The sequence below is a fragment of the Diaporthe citri genome (genome assembly GCF_014595645.1).
Source record: "Diaporthe citri strain NFHF-8-4 chromosome Unknown scaffold_1, whole genome shotgun sequence".
In the NCBI taxonomy this organism is placed as follows: Eukaryota; Fungi; Ascomycota; class Sordariomycetes; order Diaporthales; family Diaporthaceae; genus Diaporthe; species Diaporthe citri.
This window is the reverse complement of record NW_025064846.1, coordinates 10,612,585-10,635,445: the sequence shown is the minus strand read 5'-3', so window position 1 is coordinate 10,635,445 and position 22,861 is coordinate 10,612,585. Positions and strand designations below refer to the sequence as shown.

At 53.4% G+C, this 22,861-nt stretch overlaps 7 protein-coding genes and 1 non-coding gene across 8 annotated transcripts; 5 read left to right on the top strand and 3 right to left on the bottom strand.

The window, feature by feature from the left end:
* Positions 1–2,853: 2,853 nt before the first annotated feature.
* INS49_002756 (uncharacterized protein) lies at positions 2,854–5,315 on the top strand (the record flags this gene model as incomplete). Its single annotated transcript, XM_043163558.1, has 5 exons — positions 2,854–2,890; positions 3,454–3,998; positions 4,069–4,470; positions 4,551–4,859; positions 4,932–5,315. 5 exons carry the CDS (start codon positions 2,854–2,856, stop codon positions 5,313–5,315), a joined length of 1,677 nt encoding a protein of 558 aa, XP_043032064.1.
* Positions 5,316–6,364: 1,049 nt separating this feature from the next.
* Positions 6,365–9,592, top strand: INS49_002755 (uncharacterized protein; the record flags this gene model as incomplete). Its single annotated transcript, XM_043163557.1, has 5 exons — positions 6,365–6,704; positions 6,758–6,904; positions 6,970–7,192; positions 8,438–8,462; positions 8,531–9,592. 5 exons carry the CDS (start codon positions 6,365–6,367, stop codon positions 9,590–9,592), a joined length of 1,797 nt encoding a protein of 598 aa, XP_043032063.1.
* A 532-nt stretch (positions 9,593–10,124) lies between these two features.
* Positions 10,125–10,228, bottom strand: INS49_002754. Its single transcript has one exon. It is a non-coding gene; the product is annotated as a tRNA-Val (tRNA).
* A 759-nt stretch (positions 10,229–10,987) lies between these two features.
* Positions 10,988–12,661, bottom strand: INS49_002753 (uncharacterized protein; the record flags this gene model as incomplete). The annotated part of the gene is made up of 6 exons (XM_043163556.1): positions 10,988–11,591; positions 11,651–11,743; positions 11,793–11,876; positions 11,930–12,280; positions 12,333–12,525; positions 12,577–12,661. The coding sequence occupies 6 exons, from the start codon at positions 12,659–12,661 to the stop codon at positions 10,988–10,990; spliced, it is 1,410 nt and encodes a 469-aa protein (XP_043032062.1).
* A 1,460-nt stretch (positions 12,662–14,121) lies between these two features.
* INS49_002752 (uncharacterized protein) lies at positions 14,122–15,702 on the top strand (the record flags this gene model as incomplete). Its single annotated transcript, XM_043163555.1, has 4 exons — positions 14,122–14,260; positions 14,313–14,357; positions 14,413–15,295; positions 15,348–15,702. 4 exons carry the CDS (start codon positions 14,122–14,124, stop codon positions 15,700–15,702), a joined length of 1,422 nt encoding a protein of 473 aa, XP_043032061.1.
* Positions 15,703–17,063: 1,361 nt separating this feature from the next.
* Positions 17,064–18,184, top strand: INS49_002751 (uncharacterized protein; the record flags this gene model as incomplete). Its single annotated transcript, XM_043163554.1, has 3 exons — positions 17,064–17,319; positions 17,515–17,702; positions 17,759–18,184. The coding sequence occupies 3 exons, from the start codon at positions 17,064–17,066 to the stop codon at positions 18,182–18,184; spliced, it is 870 nt and encodes a 289-aa protein (XP_043032060.1).
* A 1,187-nt stretch (positions 18,185–19,371) lies between these two features.
* INS49_002750 (uncharacterized protein) lies at positions 19,372–20,041 on the top strand (the record flags this gene model as incomplete). The annotated part of the gene is made up of 2 exons (XM_043163553.1): positions 19,372–19,418; positions 19,489–20,041. 2 exons carry the CDS (start codon positions 19,372–19,374, stop codon positions 20,039–20,041), a joined length of 600 nt encoding a protein of 199 aa, XP_043032059.1.
* Positions 20,042–20,655: 614 nt separating this feature from the next.
* INS49_002749 (uncharacterized protein) lies at positions 20,656–22,572 on the bottom strand (the record flags this gene model as incomplete). Its single annotated transcript, XM_043163552.1, has 1 exon — positions 20,656–22,572. One exon carries the CDS (start codon positions 22,570–22,572, stop codon positions 20,656–20,658), a length of 1,917 nt encoding a protein of 638 aa, XP_043032058.1.
* Positions 22,573–22,861: the final 289 nt, after the last annotated feature.

The following is a 22,861-nucleotide window of genomic DNA, read 5'->3' as shown; positions in this document are numbered from 1 at the left end:
TTGCAACAGTTCTGTGGGATCAATGTCCTGGCGTACTACTCTACAACTCTGATACACGATACAACCACAAAGGACCTTACCAGCTCATTACCATCCAAGGCAAGTAATGTTCACTTCTCTGAGCTTTGAAGAGCCAAGAGAACTTACAGACAACAGTATTCACTCGGTTTTGGAGTCATCAATTTCGCCGTTGCACTTGTCGCCGTACCACTTATGGACTGGGTTGGACGCAGACATCTCCTTTTGGCCTCCTTTCCCTTTCTTGCCCTCTTCCAATTCCTAATGGCAGCTCTATCAAGCACAGAGGGCTTGGTTGCAGCTATGTACTTATTTTGTGCTTTTTATTCATTGGGTGAAGGTCCTGTCCCATTTGTAAGTGCTCCAGTGCTCCAGCAAGATCTGTAAACCAAAGCTCAACCCAACAAACCCTAACAAAATCTACGCAGGTCTACGCCTCAGAATGCTTCCCTCTGCATCATCGTGACTTGGGAATGGGGCTTGCGACGAGCGTGACGTGGACCTTCAACTTCATGCTCGCAGTTACCTGGCCTGTGTTTTATAGTGATTTCAAAAAGCCAGGAGCATTCTCATGGTATGGAGGGTGGTGTGTCGTGGGCTGGTTCATGGTTTTGGTGTGAGTACGACAAAAGGCTCCATCTTTCACATGTAGACGCTGACCGCTAGCCACATTAGCTTTGTCCGAGAGACAAAAGGTCTTCGCTTGGAAGAGATGGGAGAAGTCTTTAGTCCACCAATCTCGGTTTATCTTGACCACGCTTTCGAAGAGCTGAAATGGCTAGCAAAACGGCTTGCATTGTGGCCATTCCAGTCGCCATCGCCCCAGTACAGATTCGCCAAAGGAATGCCTCAGCTCAAGGACAATAACAAGTTTAGGCAATGGAAATATGCACATGGAAGGGCTAACGAGCGGGACACGGAGCTGCAAACACCTTCTGCGACCACAGCTGTCCCATCAACTGCCCGATGTCAAGAACAGGGCAACTGAAATCGGCTACGAGCGTCGTACGACCGCGCCATACTGAGAAAAACGTAAACAGGGTGGAGGCATTCAACGGAGAGCTTGGGACGATCATTGGCGGGCTCAGAGGCATGTTTTTACCATCGCAATGATGTTAGACACGTGAGGTTATATTTACAGTCACCAGAACTAATTATATGTCTTTAATACCAATTACAAATTAACACCTTCTGCTTCTGAACAAGCTACTTTGGCTTTTTCTAATTGGGGCCGGAGCTAACGTCGCTCTTATAGGCAGGACCGGAAAGGATGCATTTGCTGTGATACACTAGAGTACTAGCAGCGAAAAATTGGGGATCAAATGATCAACTACTGGCAGTGGAAAGTCCACTGTGCTGCTCATGCTACTTCGTATTGTCGATCCGACGTCGGAGACTGCTAATGGTATTACCGTAGGCGGCCTGCAGCTTCGACGTATCAATTGGCAAACGTTGCAGGCCAGGATCATCGCGGTATTCCAGGACATGATGATCTCGCAGAGGGAAAAGCATACAAGTCGTTGTTAGACCCAGAGAATAAGCTTACGGAAGACGAGTGTCAAGCAGCACTCGCCAAAGTGGGTTCAGGACACGTCGTCAGCACCGCCGGTGACTTCCATCTGCTCATATCTAAAAATTCCTTTAGCCATGATCAGAGAAAAGTGTTCAGCCTGGCCGTTGTTGTCGCTAGGATATGGGACAGGCAGAAGACATTGGTCGACGAAATCAGACAGGGGACCGAACAACGGCCGCTGGGAGGTATTGTTATACTCGACGAGTTGACTTCGAGTGTGGACGCGGAAACTGAGAATCTGATGCACAGCGTCATTTCTCGTGTGTTCTGTCACTACACGGTGATAAGAATTACCCACAGACTCGAGTCGCTGGCTGAGTATGATGCTGTCTACGTCGTGTCTCAGTGGCAAATTAACAAGTCTCAGGACGCAACAACTGGCTTATTGTGATGGTCCTGCTTATCAAGTTTGAACGAGCCCTCATTCTAAGGCTAGAATGATAAAGTCCAGATTATTTCTTCTATGATCGAAAATATATCCATGCCTCGTGTTCTCTGATTGAGCTTTGGGGTCTGCTCTACATCTGAACATACAGTGGATAAAAGACGTGAAGGACCCGGGGGGGGGGGGGGGGGGAGGAGTGCCACGGTGTTTCTGGGGAACCCTCCGTCCCTCAGAAAGCCTACAGGTTCGAGAGAAGACTTCATCGCTCTCCAAGTACCACGTGCAAATGTCAAGCTGATGCTTCTTATACTTAGCTCCAGGCCGATCTCGGCCAACTTCCGTGCTCCGCCGCAGGACGCCTGGTTAAGGGTTCACCCGTGCGTCTGTGACGCATTTCCATGTCCCCTGGGGACCCCGGACGCGCCTCTAGCTGTTGGTGAATCAGAACGCAGGTCGGGGATTGTGTCACTATTCCCCATGGCTTATGAATTACTCCCCACGCTTGAGTTGCTTTCCGCGGAACTCTCCGACGAAGCCTAGGGATATGTGTCCTGACCAGATAGACCGTTACTCCAACCGAATTAACCTATCTCACGAGCTTCACACAGGGAGTGTATGGGGCAGCAGACTATTGGCAATTCTAGACATTCCAAGTAGCACCCTGCCTGTTTCCTGCTTCGGCTGTCTGTTCGTACATGTGTATGGATCTGGAAAAGCCGTGCCACGGTCTCTTTCACTATCATTGCGCAGTCCATAACCTGCAGCTTACAATGTGTGTTTCGAGGAAGAGAGCGTTGCTCCGGCACAGTCTTCTTCATTGGAAACAAATTTTGCCGGCGAGCCGCGAATCCATGTGACATCATCGCCTCAAGACTCAATGCAGGGTGACAGGCCACCGCTGTCGAGAGCTACCAGTAAGTAAACGCCGTCCTCCAGACAAGATGCACCGATGCACATAAAGCCGGACAGGACAACCAAAAAGTGGGAATGATTTGTGACATATATACTGGCGCCCATTCGTCTGCCCCGGCTGAACGTTTCCTCCACACTGGGGGGGAAAACACTACCCCGGATGGGGGTTCCGCCCCATTCTCCTCCCCCACGCATGTAAAAGGCGCGGAGAGACCTCGGGCATTAGAACATTATCCTGGAAATGCTCTCAGCCTCGTACTCGAACCCCCATACTTCCCCGGACAGCAGATGGTGGGTTACGGCGAGGGCGACGCAAATTTTGGGGACGGGGCAGGTTGAGAACCCGCGCGATTTCGCAAGGCCCACTCACTCAACCGTCTGGGAGTCGTGTAGGGGACACATGAACATCCACAAGGATTTTTTTCCCACCCACATGCCGTTCCCGGCCTGGCTCGTTGATATCTGCCATCCTCAAAATAAGGTCGTCTCCCTCGACCACCATAGTCACCTCGAGCAAACCCTATGCTTTAGCTGTTCCTGTTCTTCCTAATTACCCTCCAAACAGAGACAGCCATGGGTCTGCTCACGCTCATCGAGGACCGGCCCACGCCCCCTTCGGTCTACAACTGGCGTGTCTACGTGCTCGCCGTCATTGCATCATGTGGCTCCAACATGATCGGCTACACGAGCGCCTTCATCGGCACGACGGTGACCCTCACGTCCTTTAAGGCGGAGTTCGGCCTGGGCAAAATGAGCGCTTCAGAGAGGAGCCTCATCAGCGAAGACATCGTGTCGCTGTTCATCGCCGGCGCCTTCTTCGGCGCCCTCCTGACCTACGTCCTCAGCCACTGGCTCGGACGCAAACATTGCCTGGCCATCGCATCCGCCACGTTTGCGCTAGGATCGGGCCTGCAGTGCGGCGCGAACTCGTCCCGCGGGCTGGGCATCTTGTACGCGGGCCGCGTCTTGTCCGGGCTGGGCACTGGTGTCGCCTCGAACATTATCCCGATCTACCTATCGGAACTGGCGCCGCCGGCTATCCGAGGCAGACTTGTCGGCCTGTACGAGCTTGGCTGGCAGATCGGTGGCCTGCTTGGCTTTTGGATCAACGTGAGTCATGCCCCTTGAACTCCCCTGCAGGATTTGCAGATGGCTGACTCCTGAAATCGTCGACTATCAGTATGGCGTTGAGCAGCACATGCAGCCGAGCCGCTCGCAATGGATGATTCCATTCGCCATTCAGTTGATCCCCTCGGGCCTCCTCTTCGTCGGCTCCCTGTGGATCCGCGAGTCACCCAGGTGGCTGTTTTTCCATAACCGCCCGAAGCAGGCCATGGAGAACCTCTGCTGGATCCGCCAGCTCGACGCCGGGGAGATGTACATCGTAGAGGAGGTCGCGGGCATCGACAACGCCGTCGAGTCGCAGAAGATGGTCGTCGGCGTTGGCCTGCTCCAGCCGTTCAAGGCGATTGCCAAAGATCCTAGCATGCAGTGGCGTCTGTTCCTGGGGTGCATGCTCTTCTTCTGGCAGAATGGAAGCGGGATCAATGCTATCAACTATTACTCGCCCACAATCTTCTTGGTCAGTCTTCTGGAAACGTCTCTCTCTCCTGTCGGGCTTTCTTTTGTTTCGGTTGGGCTGCATACTAACCCCTTCTGTAGAGCCTTGGCATCGAGTCCAACACGGTGAACCTGATGACGGGCATCTTTGGTGTCATCAAGGCCATTATGACATTTGTATGGCTGCTGTTCCTGGTCGATCAGCTTGGGAGGAGGAAACTCCTGCTCATCGGTGCCATCACCGGTTCCATCTGCATGTGGGTCATAGGCTCCTACATCTGCGTTGCGAAGCCCACGGAGAACCCCAGCGACCACCTCGCCGGTGGCGGCATCGCGGCGGTTGTCTTTTTCTACCTCTGGACAGCCGTCTATACTCCCACCTGGAACGGCACACCATGGGTGATCAACTCGGTAAGTTGTACTCTGCCTTTCCATGATCAGTGCTGTCCACCTTGGGCAATCAGACTAACACGGCATGACCAGGAATTCTTCGATCCCAACTTCCGCTCCATAGCCCAGGCCTGCACAACGGCCAGCAACTGGCTGTTCAACTTCCTCGTGTCGCGGTTCACTGAGCAGATGTTCGCCGCGATGGGCTACGGCGTGTACTTCTTCTTCGCGACACTGTCCTTCTTCGCGTTCTTCTATGCCTTCTTCCTCATTCCCGAGACCAGCGGTATCCCGCTGGAGAAGATGGAGCGCCTGTTTGAGATCAAACCGATCTGGAAGGCGAACGAGACGCTCAAGGAGGAGTTGGCGCGGGAGGAGGAGCGGTTCCGCACTGACGTCAAGGGCAGGGTTGTTCACAAGGAGAACGGAAGTGGAAACGGTAACGGAGGATCGGAGTCGGATGATGGCAGCCCTTGAGCGACACTGCAAGGCGTTCGCGGGGAGCAAGGTGTTGTATGGACATAGAATATAGATTCATAGAAACATAGACACGCCTCTAGAATAAAGACAAAGATTGACGCATTGGGATACTGAAATGATTTGGCTTGGCCTGATTATGTGTGGGGAAGTTTTCGATTGGACCGCCGCCGTTTTTGTCCAGGTAAACGTTTTCCCAGGTTCTTTCCTTTCATGACATGACTTCGTATCATGGTGCGCGTTATGGGGTCGCAATGCATATCTCCCACGGAACTGATAAACGAAAGCGGCCCAGTTGAGATAGGTGTACTCGCCATTATGAGTTCGACAGGGCTTTTCGACGCACATTGTCAGACTGACGGGGGCTGGTGATTGTTCTTCCCCAGGAAGACTGTTGATGGATAGCTCAGCCTGCAGTGCCAATATCATGCTTTTCATACTTGCTAGGAGAAGAAATAGGACATCGTGGTCATCCAGCTAGAGGATTCAGGCACGTAACCACCGAGCATTCCGGATTCTAAGCTTACGCCATACGCAACCAGGTCATCTTTCTCGCCCAATCTGCACCTGGGCAGGGCCATCTCCCAGCCTACACTTAGCCGGGGGTTCTGGCATGCATAACACTGTTCACTCAAATGGGTTTAGCTGTGTGTTCAGCCTATAGAAGCGTACAGCCTTTCTCCCCTGTGAGACACGTCAAACTTATTTTTACCAACTGCAGTACTGGTCTTGGCCATTGTAAGGGAGCACCGTGGTTCCGTTCATTCAAAATAGGCTGTGGAGTTCTTTATCTTCCTACCTCTTTTCTTACATGCACTTAACGGTGCCTGCGCTTATTAGTTGTACAGGGTAGCTCAATTGTAGAACAAGACTTGCAGACTTATACGTGTTGATTCCGTGGTCAACGAAGCAAGGAAATCCTTCTGACAAGGCCTGCGAGACTTTTACTGTCGTGGCACCCTCGAAGGAACTTGCGTCCAGCCCAGCGTCGTATGTCCCAAAGATATTCATCGAGACGCAATTTCGATCCAAACAGCTGCCAACCCCAGATGTCGATTTCTCCCGGCCACGTTGCCATTGTCACGGGAGCCAATACCGGTCTTGGTTTCGAAGCCGCCAAGCAGCTTCTCTCCATGCGCCTGTCGCATCTCGTCACAACCGTACGCTCCGCAGCGAGAGGCGAAGCCGCGGCCGAGGCGCCCCGCAAAGACTTTGTCACTGCCGACATCACTGTCTGGATGCTCGACATGAGCTCCTATGACTCCATCCAGTCGTTTTCCCGACGCGCCAAGGAACAGCCTACCAGACTCGATATCGCCATCCTCAACGCCGGCGTCATGAAGCTCAAATTCTATACAAACCCCGACGGGGCACGAAGATATGGTCCAGGTCAGACACCTGTCGACGACACCCTTGGCGCTCCCCGTGCTCCCCGTTCTTAGACAGAAAACTGCAGGCCGGACGACGGACGTCTGGGCGTCTCACGACCAGCAACGCCTCGCTCGCTCTGCCTGCCAAGTTCCCCAACAAGAACAAATTCCCCCTCCCGGCGTCCTTCGATGCTGCCTCGCAGTTCGACCCACAGAATAGTACGGCGCCTCCAAGCTGCTGGCGCACCTCTTCCTCTGGGAGCTCGCCGAACGCGTGACTGCAGCAGACGTGGTCGTCAACGTGGCCGACCCGGGCTTCGTCAGGAGCACCGAGCTCGAGCGCGAGCAGTCGGGCGCGAGGGCCGTGGCGGCGGGGGCCTCGACCTACGTCGACGCCGCCGTCTTCAAGGGCGAGGAGTCCCACGGCTGCTTCCTCATGAGCTGGGTAGCCAAGCCGTTTGCTGCCGCCTGCTACACACCGGAGGGCAAAGAGGCGGCCAATAGACCGTGGGGGGAGACGCTCAAGGAGCTTGATTTTGCTTGTGCTCGCGATGCACAAGCCACGTCGGCTGATTCCCACTGTATTGCAATGTTCTATGGCTGGAGCTTCTTCTCTGTGATTAGTATTCACCGTCAGCTTCTTTTTTTCCCCTTTTTTTTTTTTTTTGTGGCGACTAGGCATGGCGGTGGAGGTGGAGATGGTGGTAGCTGGGCTCTACATCGGCCATGCGCCGAGTCGTCATGATGCATGCCGTCCGCCGTGCCCCCCTGGAAGTCGCTGCAGTCGCTGCACAGCACTCAGCATCACAAAACAAAAACTGTCCGTTCACGGCCGGCGTGGGAAGCGCGACTTGGCCTGAGTTCATTTTCTAGGCTGAGTGCTCGTGGTATGCAACTGGAAATGTTGACACCAGGCCAATGGCGCCGAGCCGCCCGGACAAAATCTTGTCGTCCCCCTGTAGGCCAAAGCCATGTCCACGGGGATGCCTGTTCCAAAGCGGTCGAAGAGGAAGGTGCAGAGTTTGAGCCTCCAGCTGCTGGCCTTGGCCCATCTGTCCGTCGAAATGGCCGAAAGGTTCCTCGTATCCGTGATGAGCCAGCACATTACCCGCCTCGCGTTTTCATGCGCTGATAACGGAAATGCCATCGGGTGACGTCGGGGCCTTGTCCACCTGGCGGGCAACACTCGACCGCTGGTGGCCCGGCGCAGCTTGGGGGGCCCCCGGGGCGGCTTGCACACGATTGGTGCGGGTAAATGGCAGGATAAATTTCCCACGGGTCGGCTGAAGCAGTCTCGACGGGCGCGGCTCTGGGCTAGCGAGGGTTCTAGGCGCCCCCTTGACCGCTACGCTGTTGCTTGGTGGCCGTTGCAGCGCTGCCAGGCGGGTGGGGAGCTGCCCCGCGCCAGGTGGGATGAAGCTCCAACAGCTCTCGTCAGTTTTGTCTGGGGGAGGTGAGGGGTCACGATCCTCGAAAGATTCAAACATTGGTCTACAACCGCGCGAGTCTCGAGGTCGTGTCTGTCGCCTTTATCTAATTTCCCGAGTATTCTGCTAGCCTTGATATACCAGCCGTGTGCCCATTTTTGATCCGTCGAGTGGATTGTTTTAATGCTTCCTATCTTCTTCACAGCCTGAACTCCGTCACGATTGCACCACGGCCATCTGTCAACTCTACTCATCTTTCACGACTTGTCTCAACCTCGTTTCTTTTCGTGAACTGCATTTTTGAATCTCACCTTTCCACGCATAGTCAATTCAGCATGGAGGGAAAATCTGTAAGTAGACTCTGTAACGCGTCCCTGTCTCTCAACGGACGAACGCCTCGGCTCACCCCTCGCCTCAGAACAAGTCATTCGTCCTCAACAAGGTCAAGGACGTCTCATTCGAAGACCGGCCCGTCCCCAAGCTCACCTCCCCCAACGACGTCCTCGTCGCCATCGCATACACCGGCATCTGCGGCTCAGACGTCCACTACTGGCAACACGGCGGCATCGGCAAGTTCGCCCTGACCGAGCCCATGGTCCTGGGCCACGAGTCCGCCGGCGTCATCGCCCAGGTCGGCGACGCCGTCACCACCCTCAAGGTCGGCGACCGCGTCGCCGTCGAGCCGGGTTACCCGTGCCGCCGGTGCCCCAGCTGCCTGGCGGGCAAGTACAACCTCTGCCCCAAGATGCAGTTCGCCGCCACGCCGCCCGTCCACGGCACCCTGACCGGCTTCTGGTCCGCCCCCGAGGACTTCTGCTACAAGCTGCCCGACAACATGTCCCTGCAGGAGGGCGCGCTGATCGAGCCCCTCGCCGTGGGCGTGCACATCGCCCGCATGGCGCAGCTGTACCCGGGCCAGTCGGTGGTGGTCATGGGCGCCGGGCCCGTGGGCCTGCTCTGCGCGGCTGTCGCCAAGGCGTTCGGCGCCTCGACGGTGGTGAGCGTCGACATCGTGCCGTCCAAGCTCGAGTTCGCCAAGGGCTTCGCCGCCACGCACACGTACCTGTCGCAGCGCGTGTCGGCCGAGGAGAACGCCGACAACATCAAGCGGGAGTGCGGGCTCCCCGAGGGCGCCGACGTCGTCATCGACGCCACGGGCGCCGAGCCCAGCATCCAGGCGTCTGTGCATGTGCTCAAGAACGGGGGCCACTACGTCCAGGGGGGCATGGGCAAGGCCGACATCACCTTCCCCATCATGGCGTTCGCCGTCAAGGAGGCCACCGCCCACGGCTGCTTCCGCTACGGCAGCGGAGACTACAAGCTTGCCGTGGAGCTGGTGGCGAGCGGTAAGATCGACGCCAAGAAGTTGATCTCACAGACTGTGCCGTTCGAGAAGGCACTGGAGGCGTTTGAGAAGGCGAAGGGGGGACAGGCTATTAAGATGTTGATTGCTGGGCCGAATGAGAAGATTGAGGGCTGAGTGGCGCGTGACAGGGTCTGGAGGTTGTGTGTGTTGGCTGCGGTGTTCCGGAAAAGTTATGGCCAGGTGGTGAGGAAGCGCTTGATACGTTGTTAGTAGTGATCTAGGATTAGCGGGCAGTGAAATTCCACGGTGATTTTCAATAAGAGAGTGCATTTCCCTGGTGTTGAATTCTATTTATAATTTAAACACAAGCCACACTAATAACCCCACAGCCTCACCCATGAATGGCCACAGCACCTTACAACATTAATAAATGATAAGGTAAAGACCAGAGCAAAATTAATCCTTATATAAGTAAGTAAAAGGGCAAAAGTAAGTAAAAGGGTAAAAGTAAGTAAAAGGGTAAAAATAAGTAAAAGGGCAAAAGTAAGTAAAAAGATAAAAATAAGTAAAAGGGCAAAAGTAAGTAAAAGGGCAAAAGTAAGTAAAAGGGCAAAAGTAAGTAAAAGGGCAAAAGTAAGTAAAAGGGCAAAAGTAAGTAAAAGGGCAAAAGTAAGTAAAAGGGCAAAAGTAAGTTAAAGGGCAAAAGTGACCATGACAGGGATCGAACCTGTGATCTTCCGTGCCCAAAGTAAATCTTCTTGAATAGAAGTGAAAGTAAGACGGACGCCTTGACCGCTAGGCCACACAGTCGCAGTAGTCGTGGCGTCGTCTTTACAATATATTACTGGCTTCGAGTTCGAACCAGCTTTAGGCCAGTTCAGGTTTCTTATGCAGGTGCGTTGATTGGCAAGAAGCTACTATGATGGTTGCAGCTGAGAGGTGAGTATTTAAGTAGAAGTTTATGGACAGAGCAACTGTACCTTTGGAACTATATTACTTCCTTAACCAGGTATCTTGGATTTACTCTTAAACTTATAAAAGTCCAAACTGTTAAATATGGCCCAGCAAATAAGGTAGGGGGTTGATGTGATAGGATAACTACATAGACTACACTGAGGGTTCCAGAACGTTTTGCAATTCTGTGCCTTTTAATAGGGACACGGCGTGGCCATAATGTAGCGGTCACTCCCTGTGACGCTGCCTTACAAAATAAGACAGCTAAGTTGTCTGCTTTATAAGACGGCTTCCGTCGGAATAAAAAAGAGGATAATATTACAGCACACAGTTTAGCTCGTCCGATAAGCTAGAGACATCTGCTGTGTTCTATATAGAATTGTACCACTGCAATCTTGAATGTCTAAATATTAATAGGATAAAAGATCGCCTCTTATTAAGAAAGAGTGAGACTCATGTCTCATTGTTCTCTCGGACTCGGACCAACATCACTGGTACATATGCATGATATCTTCTCTTCCTGTCGCACTTAGCACAAAGCCAATCCTCAATGTAGGGAACGGATGTAACAGTGACAGAATGTATTGACTTTTGCTAGTTATGAACCCCTAGCTATCAATGCTTCCACGTATATGCAGCCGCAGGGTGGTCCGCCCTAACACGCGGGCCTTGACCGTCGGCCAAGAACGTCTCGCGCATGCTTCCTCCGGGAACAGGGTAGTCCTCCTGGAGCACACCTCGCGCTCTGAGCTCTGGCCAGAGGTACTTGATCATGTCCTCAAACGTGCCCGGCGTAGTTGCATAGCTCAAGTTGAAGCCATCAATGCCGGCCTCCGTGATCCAGCGCTGCAAGATGTCGACAACCGTCTTGGGACTCCCGATCGCCTTCGCGTGGGCCCCGGATATCGCAAGCTGCTCCAGGACCCTGGGCTTTGTCCACTTCAGCCCTTCCGTGCCTGGGACTGTAGCCGTCCAGGCCTTGACCATGGACTGTATCGCGCCCGGTCCCGTGAACGCAAAGTCGTCGTCGTCGGAGAAGTTTGCCAGGTCCGTCCCTGACCATCCGCCAAAGAGCGCTGCAGTGCCTTCCAGGTCGGCGTACTGGAGCAGATCTTGGAATTTGGCCTGAGCTTTCTCATCTGTCTCGTCCACCACGATGAAGATGCCGGTGAGAAAGCGGACGCTGTCGGGCTTCCGCCCTTGTTGAATGAGCAGCGCTCTGCAGAACAGATTAGCTGCTGCACATATGTGCAGAAGTTGGATATGTAGCAATCTCACTTGGTATCGTCCACAATTTTGCGCGTCTTCTCTGGGATCAAGCCTGGGAGAAACATAGCCTCACTGTGGGTCGCAGCAAACTTTTGTCCAGACCTGTGCGCTGATCAGCAGCGTCCTTCTAGTGAAAGTCTGGGTCACTCACGCCGATGCTCCAGCTTGCAGCAGGAACGGCGTACGTTGTGGAGATGGATCTAGCAGACTCGGACCAGCGCATTGATAATACTTCCTGTGAGACTATCAATAGTTGTTTGGCGGTCACCAAGACAGAGTTGGACATACCCCTTATGATCTATTCGCTTGACTGCTTCCGGGTTGACGTATACGCCAGTCTTCTTGTCTTTGACCACGGCTCCTTCTTGCCATGAACCCTCGAGGAGCTTGTAAACGACCTGCATGAACTCATCCGCTCTCGCGTATCGTTCGTCATGCGGGACTTGCTCGTCCAGACCGTAGCTCTTCGCTGCGCTGTCCAGGTAAGAAGTCACAATGTTCCATCCCACTCGGCCCTGACTTATGTGGTCCAGAGTCGCAAACTTCCTTGCAAGTGCGTACGGATTCTCGTATGTCGTCGACGCAGTCACGCCGAATGAGAGCGATTTCGTCGCGTGGGCCATGGCTGAAATGAGAAGGCTGCAACAAGTTTAGCAGGAGTTTCTCAAACGAGACAGACGTCCATGTGTACCTGGGATCGCCGATCGGGATCTGCGCAGCACTCTGCAACGCCGGCGCGTTGTTTGATGGCCCCTTGTAGACATCATATATGCCCAGGACATCTGCGAAAAACACGCCATGAAACTTTGCCTCCTCCAGCAGTTTCGCCAGCCTCACCCAGTGGTCCACAGTGAGCTCACTCTGGTCGGGATGTCGCCAAAGACCTTGAGTGTGTGAGTGTCATGCCGTATGTTAAGATTAGAGGCTTGGCTTACCAGGTGCCAGGTGACCTGGTGCACTCATGACGAATGCATTCATTATCCATGGTCGCGAGGAGCTGTTCGTGTTAGACTCTGTCATTTTGATTGTATGTCTGGCGGGATTAGGGAAAACAAGACTTGGAGAATATGTCAACATGGCAAAGTAACTTTGGGATCTCGGGCTGCCTTAAACTCAGGAGCGGAGTAGTTCCCGAGATTTGTTCATGTGCTAGGAGGGGTTCACGTGACACGAGAGTGGCCGGCGACTGGCCGATGGCAGGCCGCAATCGCACGATGATATCGTTGGGGGAAGACGGAAATCACCGAATCAGATTATTTGGATTGGTTTTACAGCTTGTGAATGGCCTAGCATACCTTGAGTTCCGCCCGGCCTAGTGTTGCCAAACTGCTTGGAAGTGGATAGATGGCGAGAGATTGCGTGCTTGAGGGGCCGGCGAGCACCGGAGTTCAACCTCGCTATTTATCGATACGAGTACATTGACGACACCTACTTTGCTAGCCACCTGTGGTATTCAAGGTGAATTGCAATTAATGTCGGTTTGGGAAGGACATGAAGTAGATATACCGGGCTCTACTCAGAGACACGTGAACATGTAGTGCGTCGGGTAGGGCAGTGTCAGTTACTAGACCAAAGCATTTTGGCTGACAGGTTACTTCGCCGCCCGAGTTGGTGTTTCCTTGCCTGCTTAGCTTGAAACACGGGATCACGTAGCATGAGCCACACGCAGTAATTGACATTCTGATTGTTGTAGCTGCCGAATATACTTCCGAAATGGTTCAGAATTATGGCGTTATTGTCTAGACTCACAGCGTATACCCACAACAAGCATTACTAAAAAGTTCCGCCTTGTAAAAGGACCGACCTGGTCGTAGTCCAACTTCATTGCCGCTCTGAATGATCCACTACCGGAAAAGGTCTCGATATGCCGAGAGAGAGGTAATGAGTGTCTTGTCAGCTGTGCCGGACTTCTTCGACACTGTCTCGACCTGCGCTGGGTGTGAACGATACCCCGGAGGATAGAGAGCCAGCGAGGCCACTACTTGGCTCATACTTTCCCTCGATACATTGCCTCAAGCCCTTTAGGTTATTCCTGGTGCATGCAAGTGCACATGCCAGTGGTTGAAATAAAGATACGGCACTTTGTATCCCAGCAGCGCACGTGCGGAACACGCAAGGTAAGGTTACGTCGAGGCATACGGAACAATGACAAGGCAAGCATTCCCCTTGCAAGTCCCACTCAGATGTAGCATATAGGGATCTTCGCCCACGCTAATCCATGCAACAATAGTTGCATTGTCGAGGACTGTTTGATCCAGAGCCCTGGGAAGATCCACAATAGGCCGTAGAAATGATCCACAACAGCCTTCACGAGCTTTGAGCGTCCCATGATGCCATCGCCGCCGAAAATCTTGATTACACTCCCGTGTTTCTCCTTCATATATCCATTGCGCCGACACCAGAGCCAATCTCTGCGACATACGTTCTTTGGAACGCATCTATCAGGCTTCTTCCGGACTCGACGAGTGCAGCTTGAGGCTATGACTTCCGAAGAGATAGGAAAGTACCATGGCGGCGTCGCCGAGCGGCTCCGCCGTTTCTACCGCGGAATCACGTTCCAGGCCATCATACTCGGACTGGTCAGCTTTACTCAACCAGGCATCTGGGTAGCATTGAACAGTAAGTTCTTCTCTTGGGATGTGGTACATGCGCAGATACTGATAGAAGACAGACCTTGGAGCCGGTGGTCAAGCATCACCATACGTGGTCAATGCTGGTGAGTGATGCCCAACTCCATCATAGTCCTTGGTGCCCTTCTGACGGCTTGGCAGCCAATGTGGTGACTTTCGCTATCATGGTCGTCTTCTCGCCGTTTTGCGCAGTTTTCGGCAATCGCTACAGCCTCAAATGGGTCCTCGTGTTTGGAACAATCGGCTACGTCCCATACTGCGCCGCCCTATATACGAACACCGTCTACGGCACGCAGTGGTTCCTCATCTTCGGCGCGGCGACCTGTGGTTTCTCGGCAGCGGCCTTGTGGACGGCTGAGGGAGCCATCGCCGTTGGTTATCCGGAAGCCTCGCGTCGAGGATGGTGCGTGGCCATCTGGCTCGCGTTGAACAAGATCGGCTCGCTCATTGCTAGCTGCATTCAGCTTGCCCTCAATACTAGCAACAACGAGGCCGGCAGCATCAGCCCCAAGACCTATCTCGTTCTCGTCGGGCTGACCTGTGCCGGCCTTCCCTTGTCATTACTATTGTCTTCCCCCGAAAAGCTCATCCGCAGAGACGGAACCAAGCCTACAGCCCGCTCAAGCAAAACCAGATTCAAGCAGGGGTTCAGAGACTTCTGGGCAGTGTGCAAGACCAAGCATATCTATATGCTAGTGCCAATCTTTATCACGGCACAGTGGGGGCAAACATACAACGGCAACTATCTCGCGGCATACTTTTCAGTCCGAGGCCGTACACTCGCGGGCTTTGTCGTGACGATAGTGGGCATCGTTGTCAACTTCGTTGTCGGCTGGTTCCTTGATTCGAAGTATCTCCGCCGCTCTACGCGCTCGAGGGCGATGTGGATCGCAGTTGCAGTGATTTACGTTGCTGGTTGGATCTATCAATTCATCAACCAGGCTGACTACCAGAAAGACGGCACAGTCTTTGACTGGTCGTCCCCAGGCTATGCCCGAGGACTTTGTGCATACCTGCTCTACCGGTAAGACGAATTCTCCAGGATACCATCTGACCCTTTACTGACAAGTATACAGAGTTGGTTACGAAGCAGTCGGGACTTGGATGTATTGGCTCCTTGGGACTTACGACACGCACTTCGACACGCTCGCCCTGACATCCTCTCTCCTGCGCAGCGGTGAATCTCTCGGCTCGACCTTCAGTTACGCAGTGGGTGCCTCAAAGTCAGCCTCACTCATGACAAATCTTATTGTTGCTGCTGTTGTGTGGTTCGCCTCCGCGCCGATGGCCACCTGGAGCGCTTGGAAGGTCACGGACTCCCAAGACGAGGAGACACTCGCTGTGGAAAGCTCGGCTGCGACTTCGATCAATGAGGAGCACTTCGATGGCAAAGCGTTCGATTCGTCTTCGAATGCAACACCTCATGTGTAGTGGTGTAGAAGTTTGCGTACGCGTGCCGTTTTGAGCGAAGGAAAGACCTTGGGAAGCATGATCAAATCTACCAGACACATCACGGGGGTCGGCAATTTAGCGACATGACTTTCCTGATAAAGATATTCCGGCTAACATAGAGCAATGCTTAGATAAGCCACTAGAATCATATAGCGTGGGGTGGTTTGGGTGTATAATCGCGAACTTTTCCTGCAGCCTGCGACGCCTCATCAGTTTAAACCATGACAACTAGTCTCGAGTGAAACTTTCTTGACGACATCCTACGTTTCTATAAACCTGAAGAACACGCGTGGTCCTCAGCACTAGCAAATGGCATTATTATCGATCAATTGGTCTATAAGAACGATTATCAGTCATTTCAGATTCAAGACAAATGCTTATAAATATTGGTGAACCATCTCCTAATCTGGTGTCTCTCCGGAACCCAAGTGAGGCCTGCCTGGTTGAGATCAATGTGTCCTTAGAGCCATGCGCACCTGCCCGTCTAGGCGCTTTTACCGAATTTTCGGAACCTTTTGATCACCACCTGAGTCGTAGCAGATACCTTTTAAGGCAGACTTTGGGTAACGCGCGTGGATTTGGTAATCATTAATACGACTGACTCTGTTCCGCGGCTGTTCCGTGGCGCCTTGCCCCACTTCCGTGTTGAAAACGAACGCCGAATACAAGGGAGTGTCCACATCCGGGTTGTTGATTGTTGCGAACACCCGTTCATCCCTACTTTTGTAGATGTGGCCAACGAGCCACAACAGGTAGGGGAGACTTGGGGTTGTTCGCCGCCAAAAGAAGAGAACCTGAAAGAGTAATTGCGTTGGTTGGGGCTTATGAGCTGAAAATATATAAAGCATGATGAACGCTGCCGTCGTGAGTGTTAGTAGGAGTAGAACCGCTCATTGCACTACCTGAATTTTCTCAAAGCCACAATTCCTTACCAATGGCCATTCCTTGAAGACTGTCAGTTCAGAAAAGTTCAAACATGCACTCAGTGTCTCTCGCAGCTCTTTCTGGTCTCCTGGCCATGGCGCATGATGCCCCTTCTAGAGCCATCCGACCAAGTGCAGCTTCGTAGTGTCCAGAAGTGAACGGTACATTCTCCATTGTTACGGTGCTGCTCGTAATCCGTGATAATAACTTGTTGTTGCGCGAGGAGAGAAGAGCTAAAAGTCTACGAACCGCAGGCGAAGCTGCGGCGTTTATATAGTGGGCCATTGTAGTGGGTACCGTGACATCCATCGAGAACTTCAGATTGTACCCAGAGAACCTGGACTGGGATCCCATACACTGCAAGCTCTACCTCAGGCAAGTTCTAAATGGACCGGCATGGAGGATGCGAAACTGACATGCCGCACATAGCGCCAAATTCAATACCTCCGTCCTGGTACATGACCCGTACACCGCGACTTAATTATGACAGCTTGACCTTGGACGGCATTACAGATACAGAGCCATATCACGTGTCTGGAATAGACTATGATGCTTCGACACGGTCCATCATAGATCAGGCCAACAGCGGAAATCCTTTCGTTACCAACGGAGCTGACTTGTCCGGGCCCAACAAAGTCATCCGATATGACACGGTTTCCAAAACGGTTGCGTGTATGTAAAAGATCCTTTTCATGTCATTCCTTTTCGGCCAAGTTCTCCAGGCGTCATTCATTATGTTAGGGTAGCCCCTGTTGTCGTTCCGAGATATTTCTCATGCCTCTGAGTGTCTAGGAAGAGAAAGATGGAGGGGGAGGGGGATGCGTGCACGTGTGTGTGTGTGAGCATGCTAACCAAAGAAATGATCAGACACCGCCGACCTTGCCGAATTCGTGGCTCAGGCCCGAGTTGGCAACTCGGCCGCCGGCGGCTTCCAAGACTCGGCCGAGGACGCCGAAGGCAATGCCTATGTCACCACCACCTTCAACGTCGGGGCCATCGCTAAGATCTCGAAGACGGGGGACGTGACACCCTGGTACATTGGCGACGCGACCCCGGTCCCACACATCTACGGCGGCTGATCGTGACGGCGGGGTCCCGCGGCATCTTCCAGTCCTTCGACGTCGCCTCCGAGTCCCCCGCGCCAACGGATATCACCATGACCGGCCGGCCTGCCGACGGCTCCTACGCTGGCCTCGGCTGCGATGGCCTGATCAGTCCTGCACGGTATGGGCGCAAGGTGCTCCTTTGCTCTGATAACGGCCAGGCCGCCACCACGCTCTGGGCTACAGGTGACGGCTTCGCTTCCGTCCGGTATGTCGGCCAGGTTGCGAATAACGGCACGGAGGAGGTCGCGAAGTTCGGGACCGTGGTGGCCACGGTGGAGATGGGCAACTCGCTCTATGTCAACAACGAGTTCTTCAATGATACCGGCGTCTTTGATCTGGCTGGCGACCGCGCGAGCTTTCCACTTGTCGGCTCCACGGCGGAATTCGACGCTTTGGTGAGCGCGGCTAGGTTTGAGATTACTACTTGCTAAGCGCCATCTTGTATGCCATCTCCTGAGCTCAAACTCAATAGAAAGAGCGGAAATTCATTTCAATCCGACTGGAGATGCCATTCCACTCCAATCCGCTGTGCACGATCTTATGACACTGAGAATGGCAGCTCACGCAGTTGGAGATAAACGAAATGAACTCAATGACTTCTGGTAAGCATATGGACCTTGAAATCTGTGGGCAAGGGCTCAATAGACTGGCAGTTAACTCGTTCAACGCGGTTCAGAGAGGAAGATACTGAATGAGCTTGTGGCCTTCTAGAGGTCGTGACAGCGAATCAAGGATAAGATTCTTGAGCCAGGTACGTGATCATGTCTTTGTTCGTCTCGCCATGTAGTGAGCCCACGGCTCGCCCAGTCGGTCGCGATTTGGACACTCGTTGAATCTGGCATCAGAAACACAGTACCGGTAATCATGGCTTTGACTTACAAAAAACCACTGTGATTCATGTTAATTCCAGGGCAAGGATCTAGGTGTTTTGTTTCTCAGGAGACGTTGTGCTGAATTCGTGTTCGGTGTCCCGGGCCTCGAAGGCTCCCGCAATAGGGGCAGATGGCTGACTCTTGGAAGCGCGAGGCTGACCACCATCCCCGGGAGTCGGCGGATAATTTTATCATCATGCAGCAATGAACTGGCGGTTGAAGGTGATTTCTCCGTGGCCCGGCTATCACCGTTTGTTTCGTCCGGGCCGTTGGTGGAGATGCACGAACTAAAAATTGAAGGAGGCTCAGGGGAGTCGGTTTCAACCAGAGTGATGCCCCACAAACGTTTCGGGCGGATTGTTCGCCAAGGACGCAACGGAAATGAATGAAACACCACATCGGGAATGGGACCGGCTGATCTACCCCCACAGTGAGGCTCCGAAGCTAATGAGCTTGTTTGATACAAGTGCCGGTGGAGGCATTTCGTGGCCCCATGGACGGGCTTTAGTCAAGTCTCATCATGGGACAGCAGTTGGCGATTCGAGCACTCGGTCGTAAAACACGACGGCTGACGTAGTGGGGTCTTCAACTCGAGGATATAAGTAGTCTGTACAATTCGACTTGGCCTACACAATGTTGTTTTGTGTCAGCAAGCCTCTCATCCAAACACAAGTCTTTCGTTTCAATTTCATTGTCCCTCGTTCGCTGCCGGCAGTAACCAGCACTACATACCTACACCAATCACAATGCCTTCCACCCTCCAGACCATCTCTGCCATCGCGGCTGCCGCTGCGTCGGTCAACGCTGCCATGGGCCCTGCCCTGTCCACTGGCCCTGTCTCTGACTCCACCTTCATCCGGGAGTCAACCGCCACCCTCGTCCTGCCCGAGGTCCCTACCAACAACAAGGGAGACGCTTCCCTCTGGCGGCATGGGCACATCCAACGGCGACCTGATCCAGTCCATCTCGGACAACTACAACTCCGACAAGTGGTCCATCTTCGCCTACACCCTCGTGTCTCTGGGTGAGGGCAACGGCCAGACTGTCGTCCAGGACGACACACCCACCGAGGCCGGTGCCGGTGACGAGGTCACCATGCACTACAAGTTCGACGACGCCAGCGGCAACTACACCCAGACCGTCAGCATCAACGGCGAGGTCGTCTCCACCCTGTCCACCAGCAGCGGCAAGGCCCAGGGCTGGGGCTCTTCCGTCGAGTGCGCCGCCGAGGACTGCGGCACCATGCCCGCCCACAAGTGGACCGACGCCAAGATCATCCTCGACGCTGCTGATGCCAGCTACGACAAGACCCTGGGCCTGGGTGAGGGCGTCACCGGCTCCATGACCACCAGCGACGGTGGCAAGACCTGGGAGATTGGCACTTTCGAGATCCCCGAGTTCACCTTCGGCTCGTAAGCGGTAGCCTTGGGTTCGATGTGACAGCAAAAGGCACGCACTATACCTGGTGCCTGGTGTTGTGGCTTCTTCACTGTAAAATATTACCATCAGCGCTTGTATTAAAAACCTAGCGTATGAATTGAAGTACAGCATGTTGTCTGGATCCTTGATGGGATTTTAAATTGCAGGTCTCTCGATTGTCATCTGTTATAAGTGTTCTGATCCGTGTAAATGCTCACCAGACCAACTGAGCCCAGGTGCGCATTCATACCTACTGTATTCGAGACCGCCTGGACTTGGTGTGCAATGTCAATCAATCTTAATAGACTGTCAGTGCGCATATATTGGTCCAACTTCCCTGTCACCGCGGCCGGCTCTTCTAACTGCAGTAGCAACCTCTTCAGATGCTACCCAAAACGCAGTGCAGTGCTACCAGCGCCGAAAATGGCACAAGGAAAGGCAAGGTGCTCAACCATAATGTCCAGTCAGCTACCCGGTCCGGTCTGATTCAAGCAGATTAAACGCAGATCCAAAGTGGCTCCGACTTTAAGCTCAGTGTTGCCGGAATAAGCTGCTCATCGGTCGGCGACAAATTCGCGGCAGACCCCTCTCCAGTATGAACCGGTGCCGCTTCATACCAAACTCACAATTTGGTGTCTTTTAGTCATCTCAAAGAATTCCCCGTCCATGATTTTATGAACATACGCCTCTCCCACAACGATGAAACCGCCGTCCCTGCCCGGGCGAAAGACGAAAGGCACGTCTGCACCAGGCAGGATCCAAATCAAGTCACCCGGGCACATCCCGACCGGTCCGATCCCGATATATCCATTCCGAGAACGAAACGGGCGCCTTTGCAAGAGCTTATTGAAAGCGATTTTGGCATACTTGACACCTTGACCAACATCACCGCCCGCCCTCACAGCCTGGTACGCCCGATGGGTCTCCTCAGATGCCCGCGCTGTTTCCCAGCTGTGCACGTATGCGCGATCCGCGATCGGGGTCCGCCAAAGGGCGTCGTGCACTTCTTCTGCCGTCTTGTAGACCTCGTTGGCGCGGGGGAGGAGAGTGGTGTCGAGATCGTGGAGCCAAGTGGAGAGCCTAGCCACGCGAGCTGCGTCGTCCGCAGTGTCGCCATGTTCGGTGAAGGGCTGGCCCAGGTGCATGATCTCGTCGACGTACAAACCTATCAGATCCAATCTTCCTTTGACACTGAATGACTGTGCTAGCGTTTGGGTAGACATTTGAGCTGCAGAATACGGACAGTGCCTCCTCCCGCCCCGAACCACAAAGATTGGTGTCGTGTACAACGGTTGCGGCAGATCCTTCGACGACCAGTCTGGTGCCCATGACGGTGGTGAATTTGGCAAAATGGGACCAGCAAGCTCACTCCCAGAGCAGTTGCCGGCAAAAGACAGCATGCAGAGTCCATAGTAAGTCAAACATGCTTCCCCGACTTCTGTCCGAATAGTCGCCCAGTCCTTTGTGTAGTCAACCATAACCAACGGACTCTGGTGGGTGTCAATCAAACTCAGGAGCGCATAAATGTAGTCTCTTTTGTCCGATGCCTGGAGCTGGACCCGCGGCGCCATCCGAGATAGCAGAGAAAGGAGCTCGAGGAGGGACAGGTCGGGCGTCGTGAAGGCGACAGGCGTCACCCGGCCCAAGGCCAATGTGAGCACGTCCGCGAGAGCCGAGCTATCCTGCTGACCGGCTCCTGCGAGGTTTAGATAGTCTCGCACGCCGCACAACACCCAGAAGCCTCGAAAGAATACGTGCCATGGCACCCACTCCCGCCCGCAGCAGACGAAGGCGTTCCGTGACAGCACGGCCTCTTGGATGACCCAGACCCGCCGAAACCAATGCCTCTGGTATAGAGAAGTAATGGCGGCCAGCCTCGCTGAATTGTCGAGTTGAAGAACAAGAAGTATCTCGTCCAGTACTCTCTGGACGGTCTGCACTGATGGGTCGGACGAGGTCTTGTCGAAGGAGACTTCAGACCATGAGTGAACATCGTCTGGGATCGGCGACTGACTTAGTCTGCGCAGGGATTCGAAGGCAAAGTCGCTATCCTCGCTGGCCGGGCCGATCCAGAGTATGGTCTGTCTTGCTGTCTCGAAAATCTCGTTCATCCGAGAAACTTGTTGGTTTCTTTCTGCCTCGTTTTGCTGGTCGATGCACAAGGCGTCGACCCAAAGGATCATGGCATTCTGACCATCTCCTCCGTTGCTTCGGCTCTCGACGATGAAATGCCTCAAGGCGTACTCCAGGTTACTAGTTACTCGGACATGTTGATCGTTGACTATGATATCGTGCGTGGCGCTTGGGTCTCCCCAAGTGTAGGACAGCGCTGTGTAATAGGGCCTGTCTCCGAGGCTGGCATGCTCTAGCCGGCAGGATACCAATGTTTGATGATCAGAACCTAGATTCAATCTATCTTTGTCGAGGGATAACAGATGGAGAAGACGAATTTCCTGTCTATCCGGTCTCAATGGCTGGTATTGGAAGCCCTGTACCGACGTATCGTCTGCCAGCTCGTTGACAGGCATTCTTGGGTCACGCCGATTTTAATTTGCGGTCTCAGATGAGAAATTGTCTTGCCAAGATGAGGCAAACAAATCTTCCACGTGGACATGTGTGTAGATGGAGTAGAAAATGCGATATCTCATGCGCTTGATTGGTAAATCTTGACGATCTCAGAAGATGACAGGAAATCTCGTGCGGGGGGCTTTGAATGTGGCTTAGAGCTGAGCCGTATTATTGGCCTATTATCTAAAGAGGAGAGGGCATAGGTTATTCAAGCAGATAGCTAATCAGACTAAGATGCCCTGGAACCGT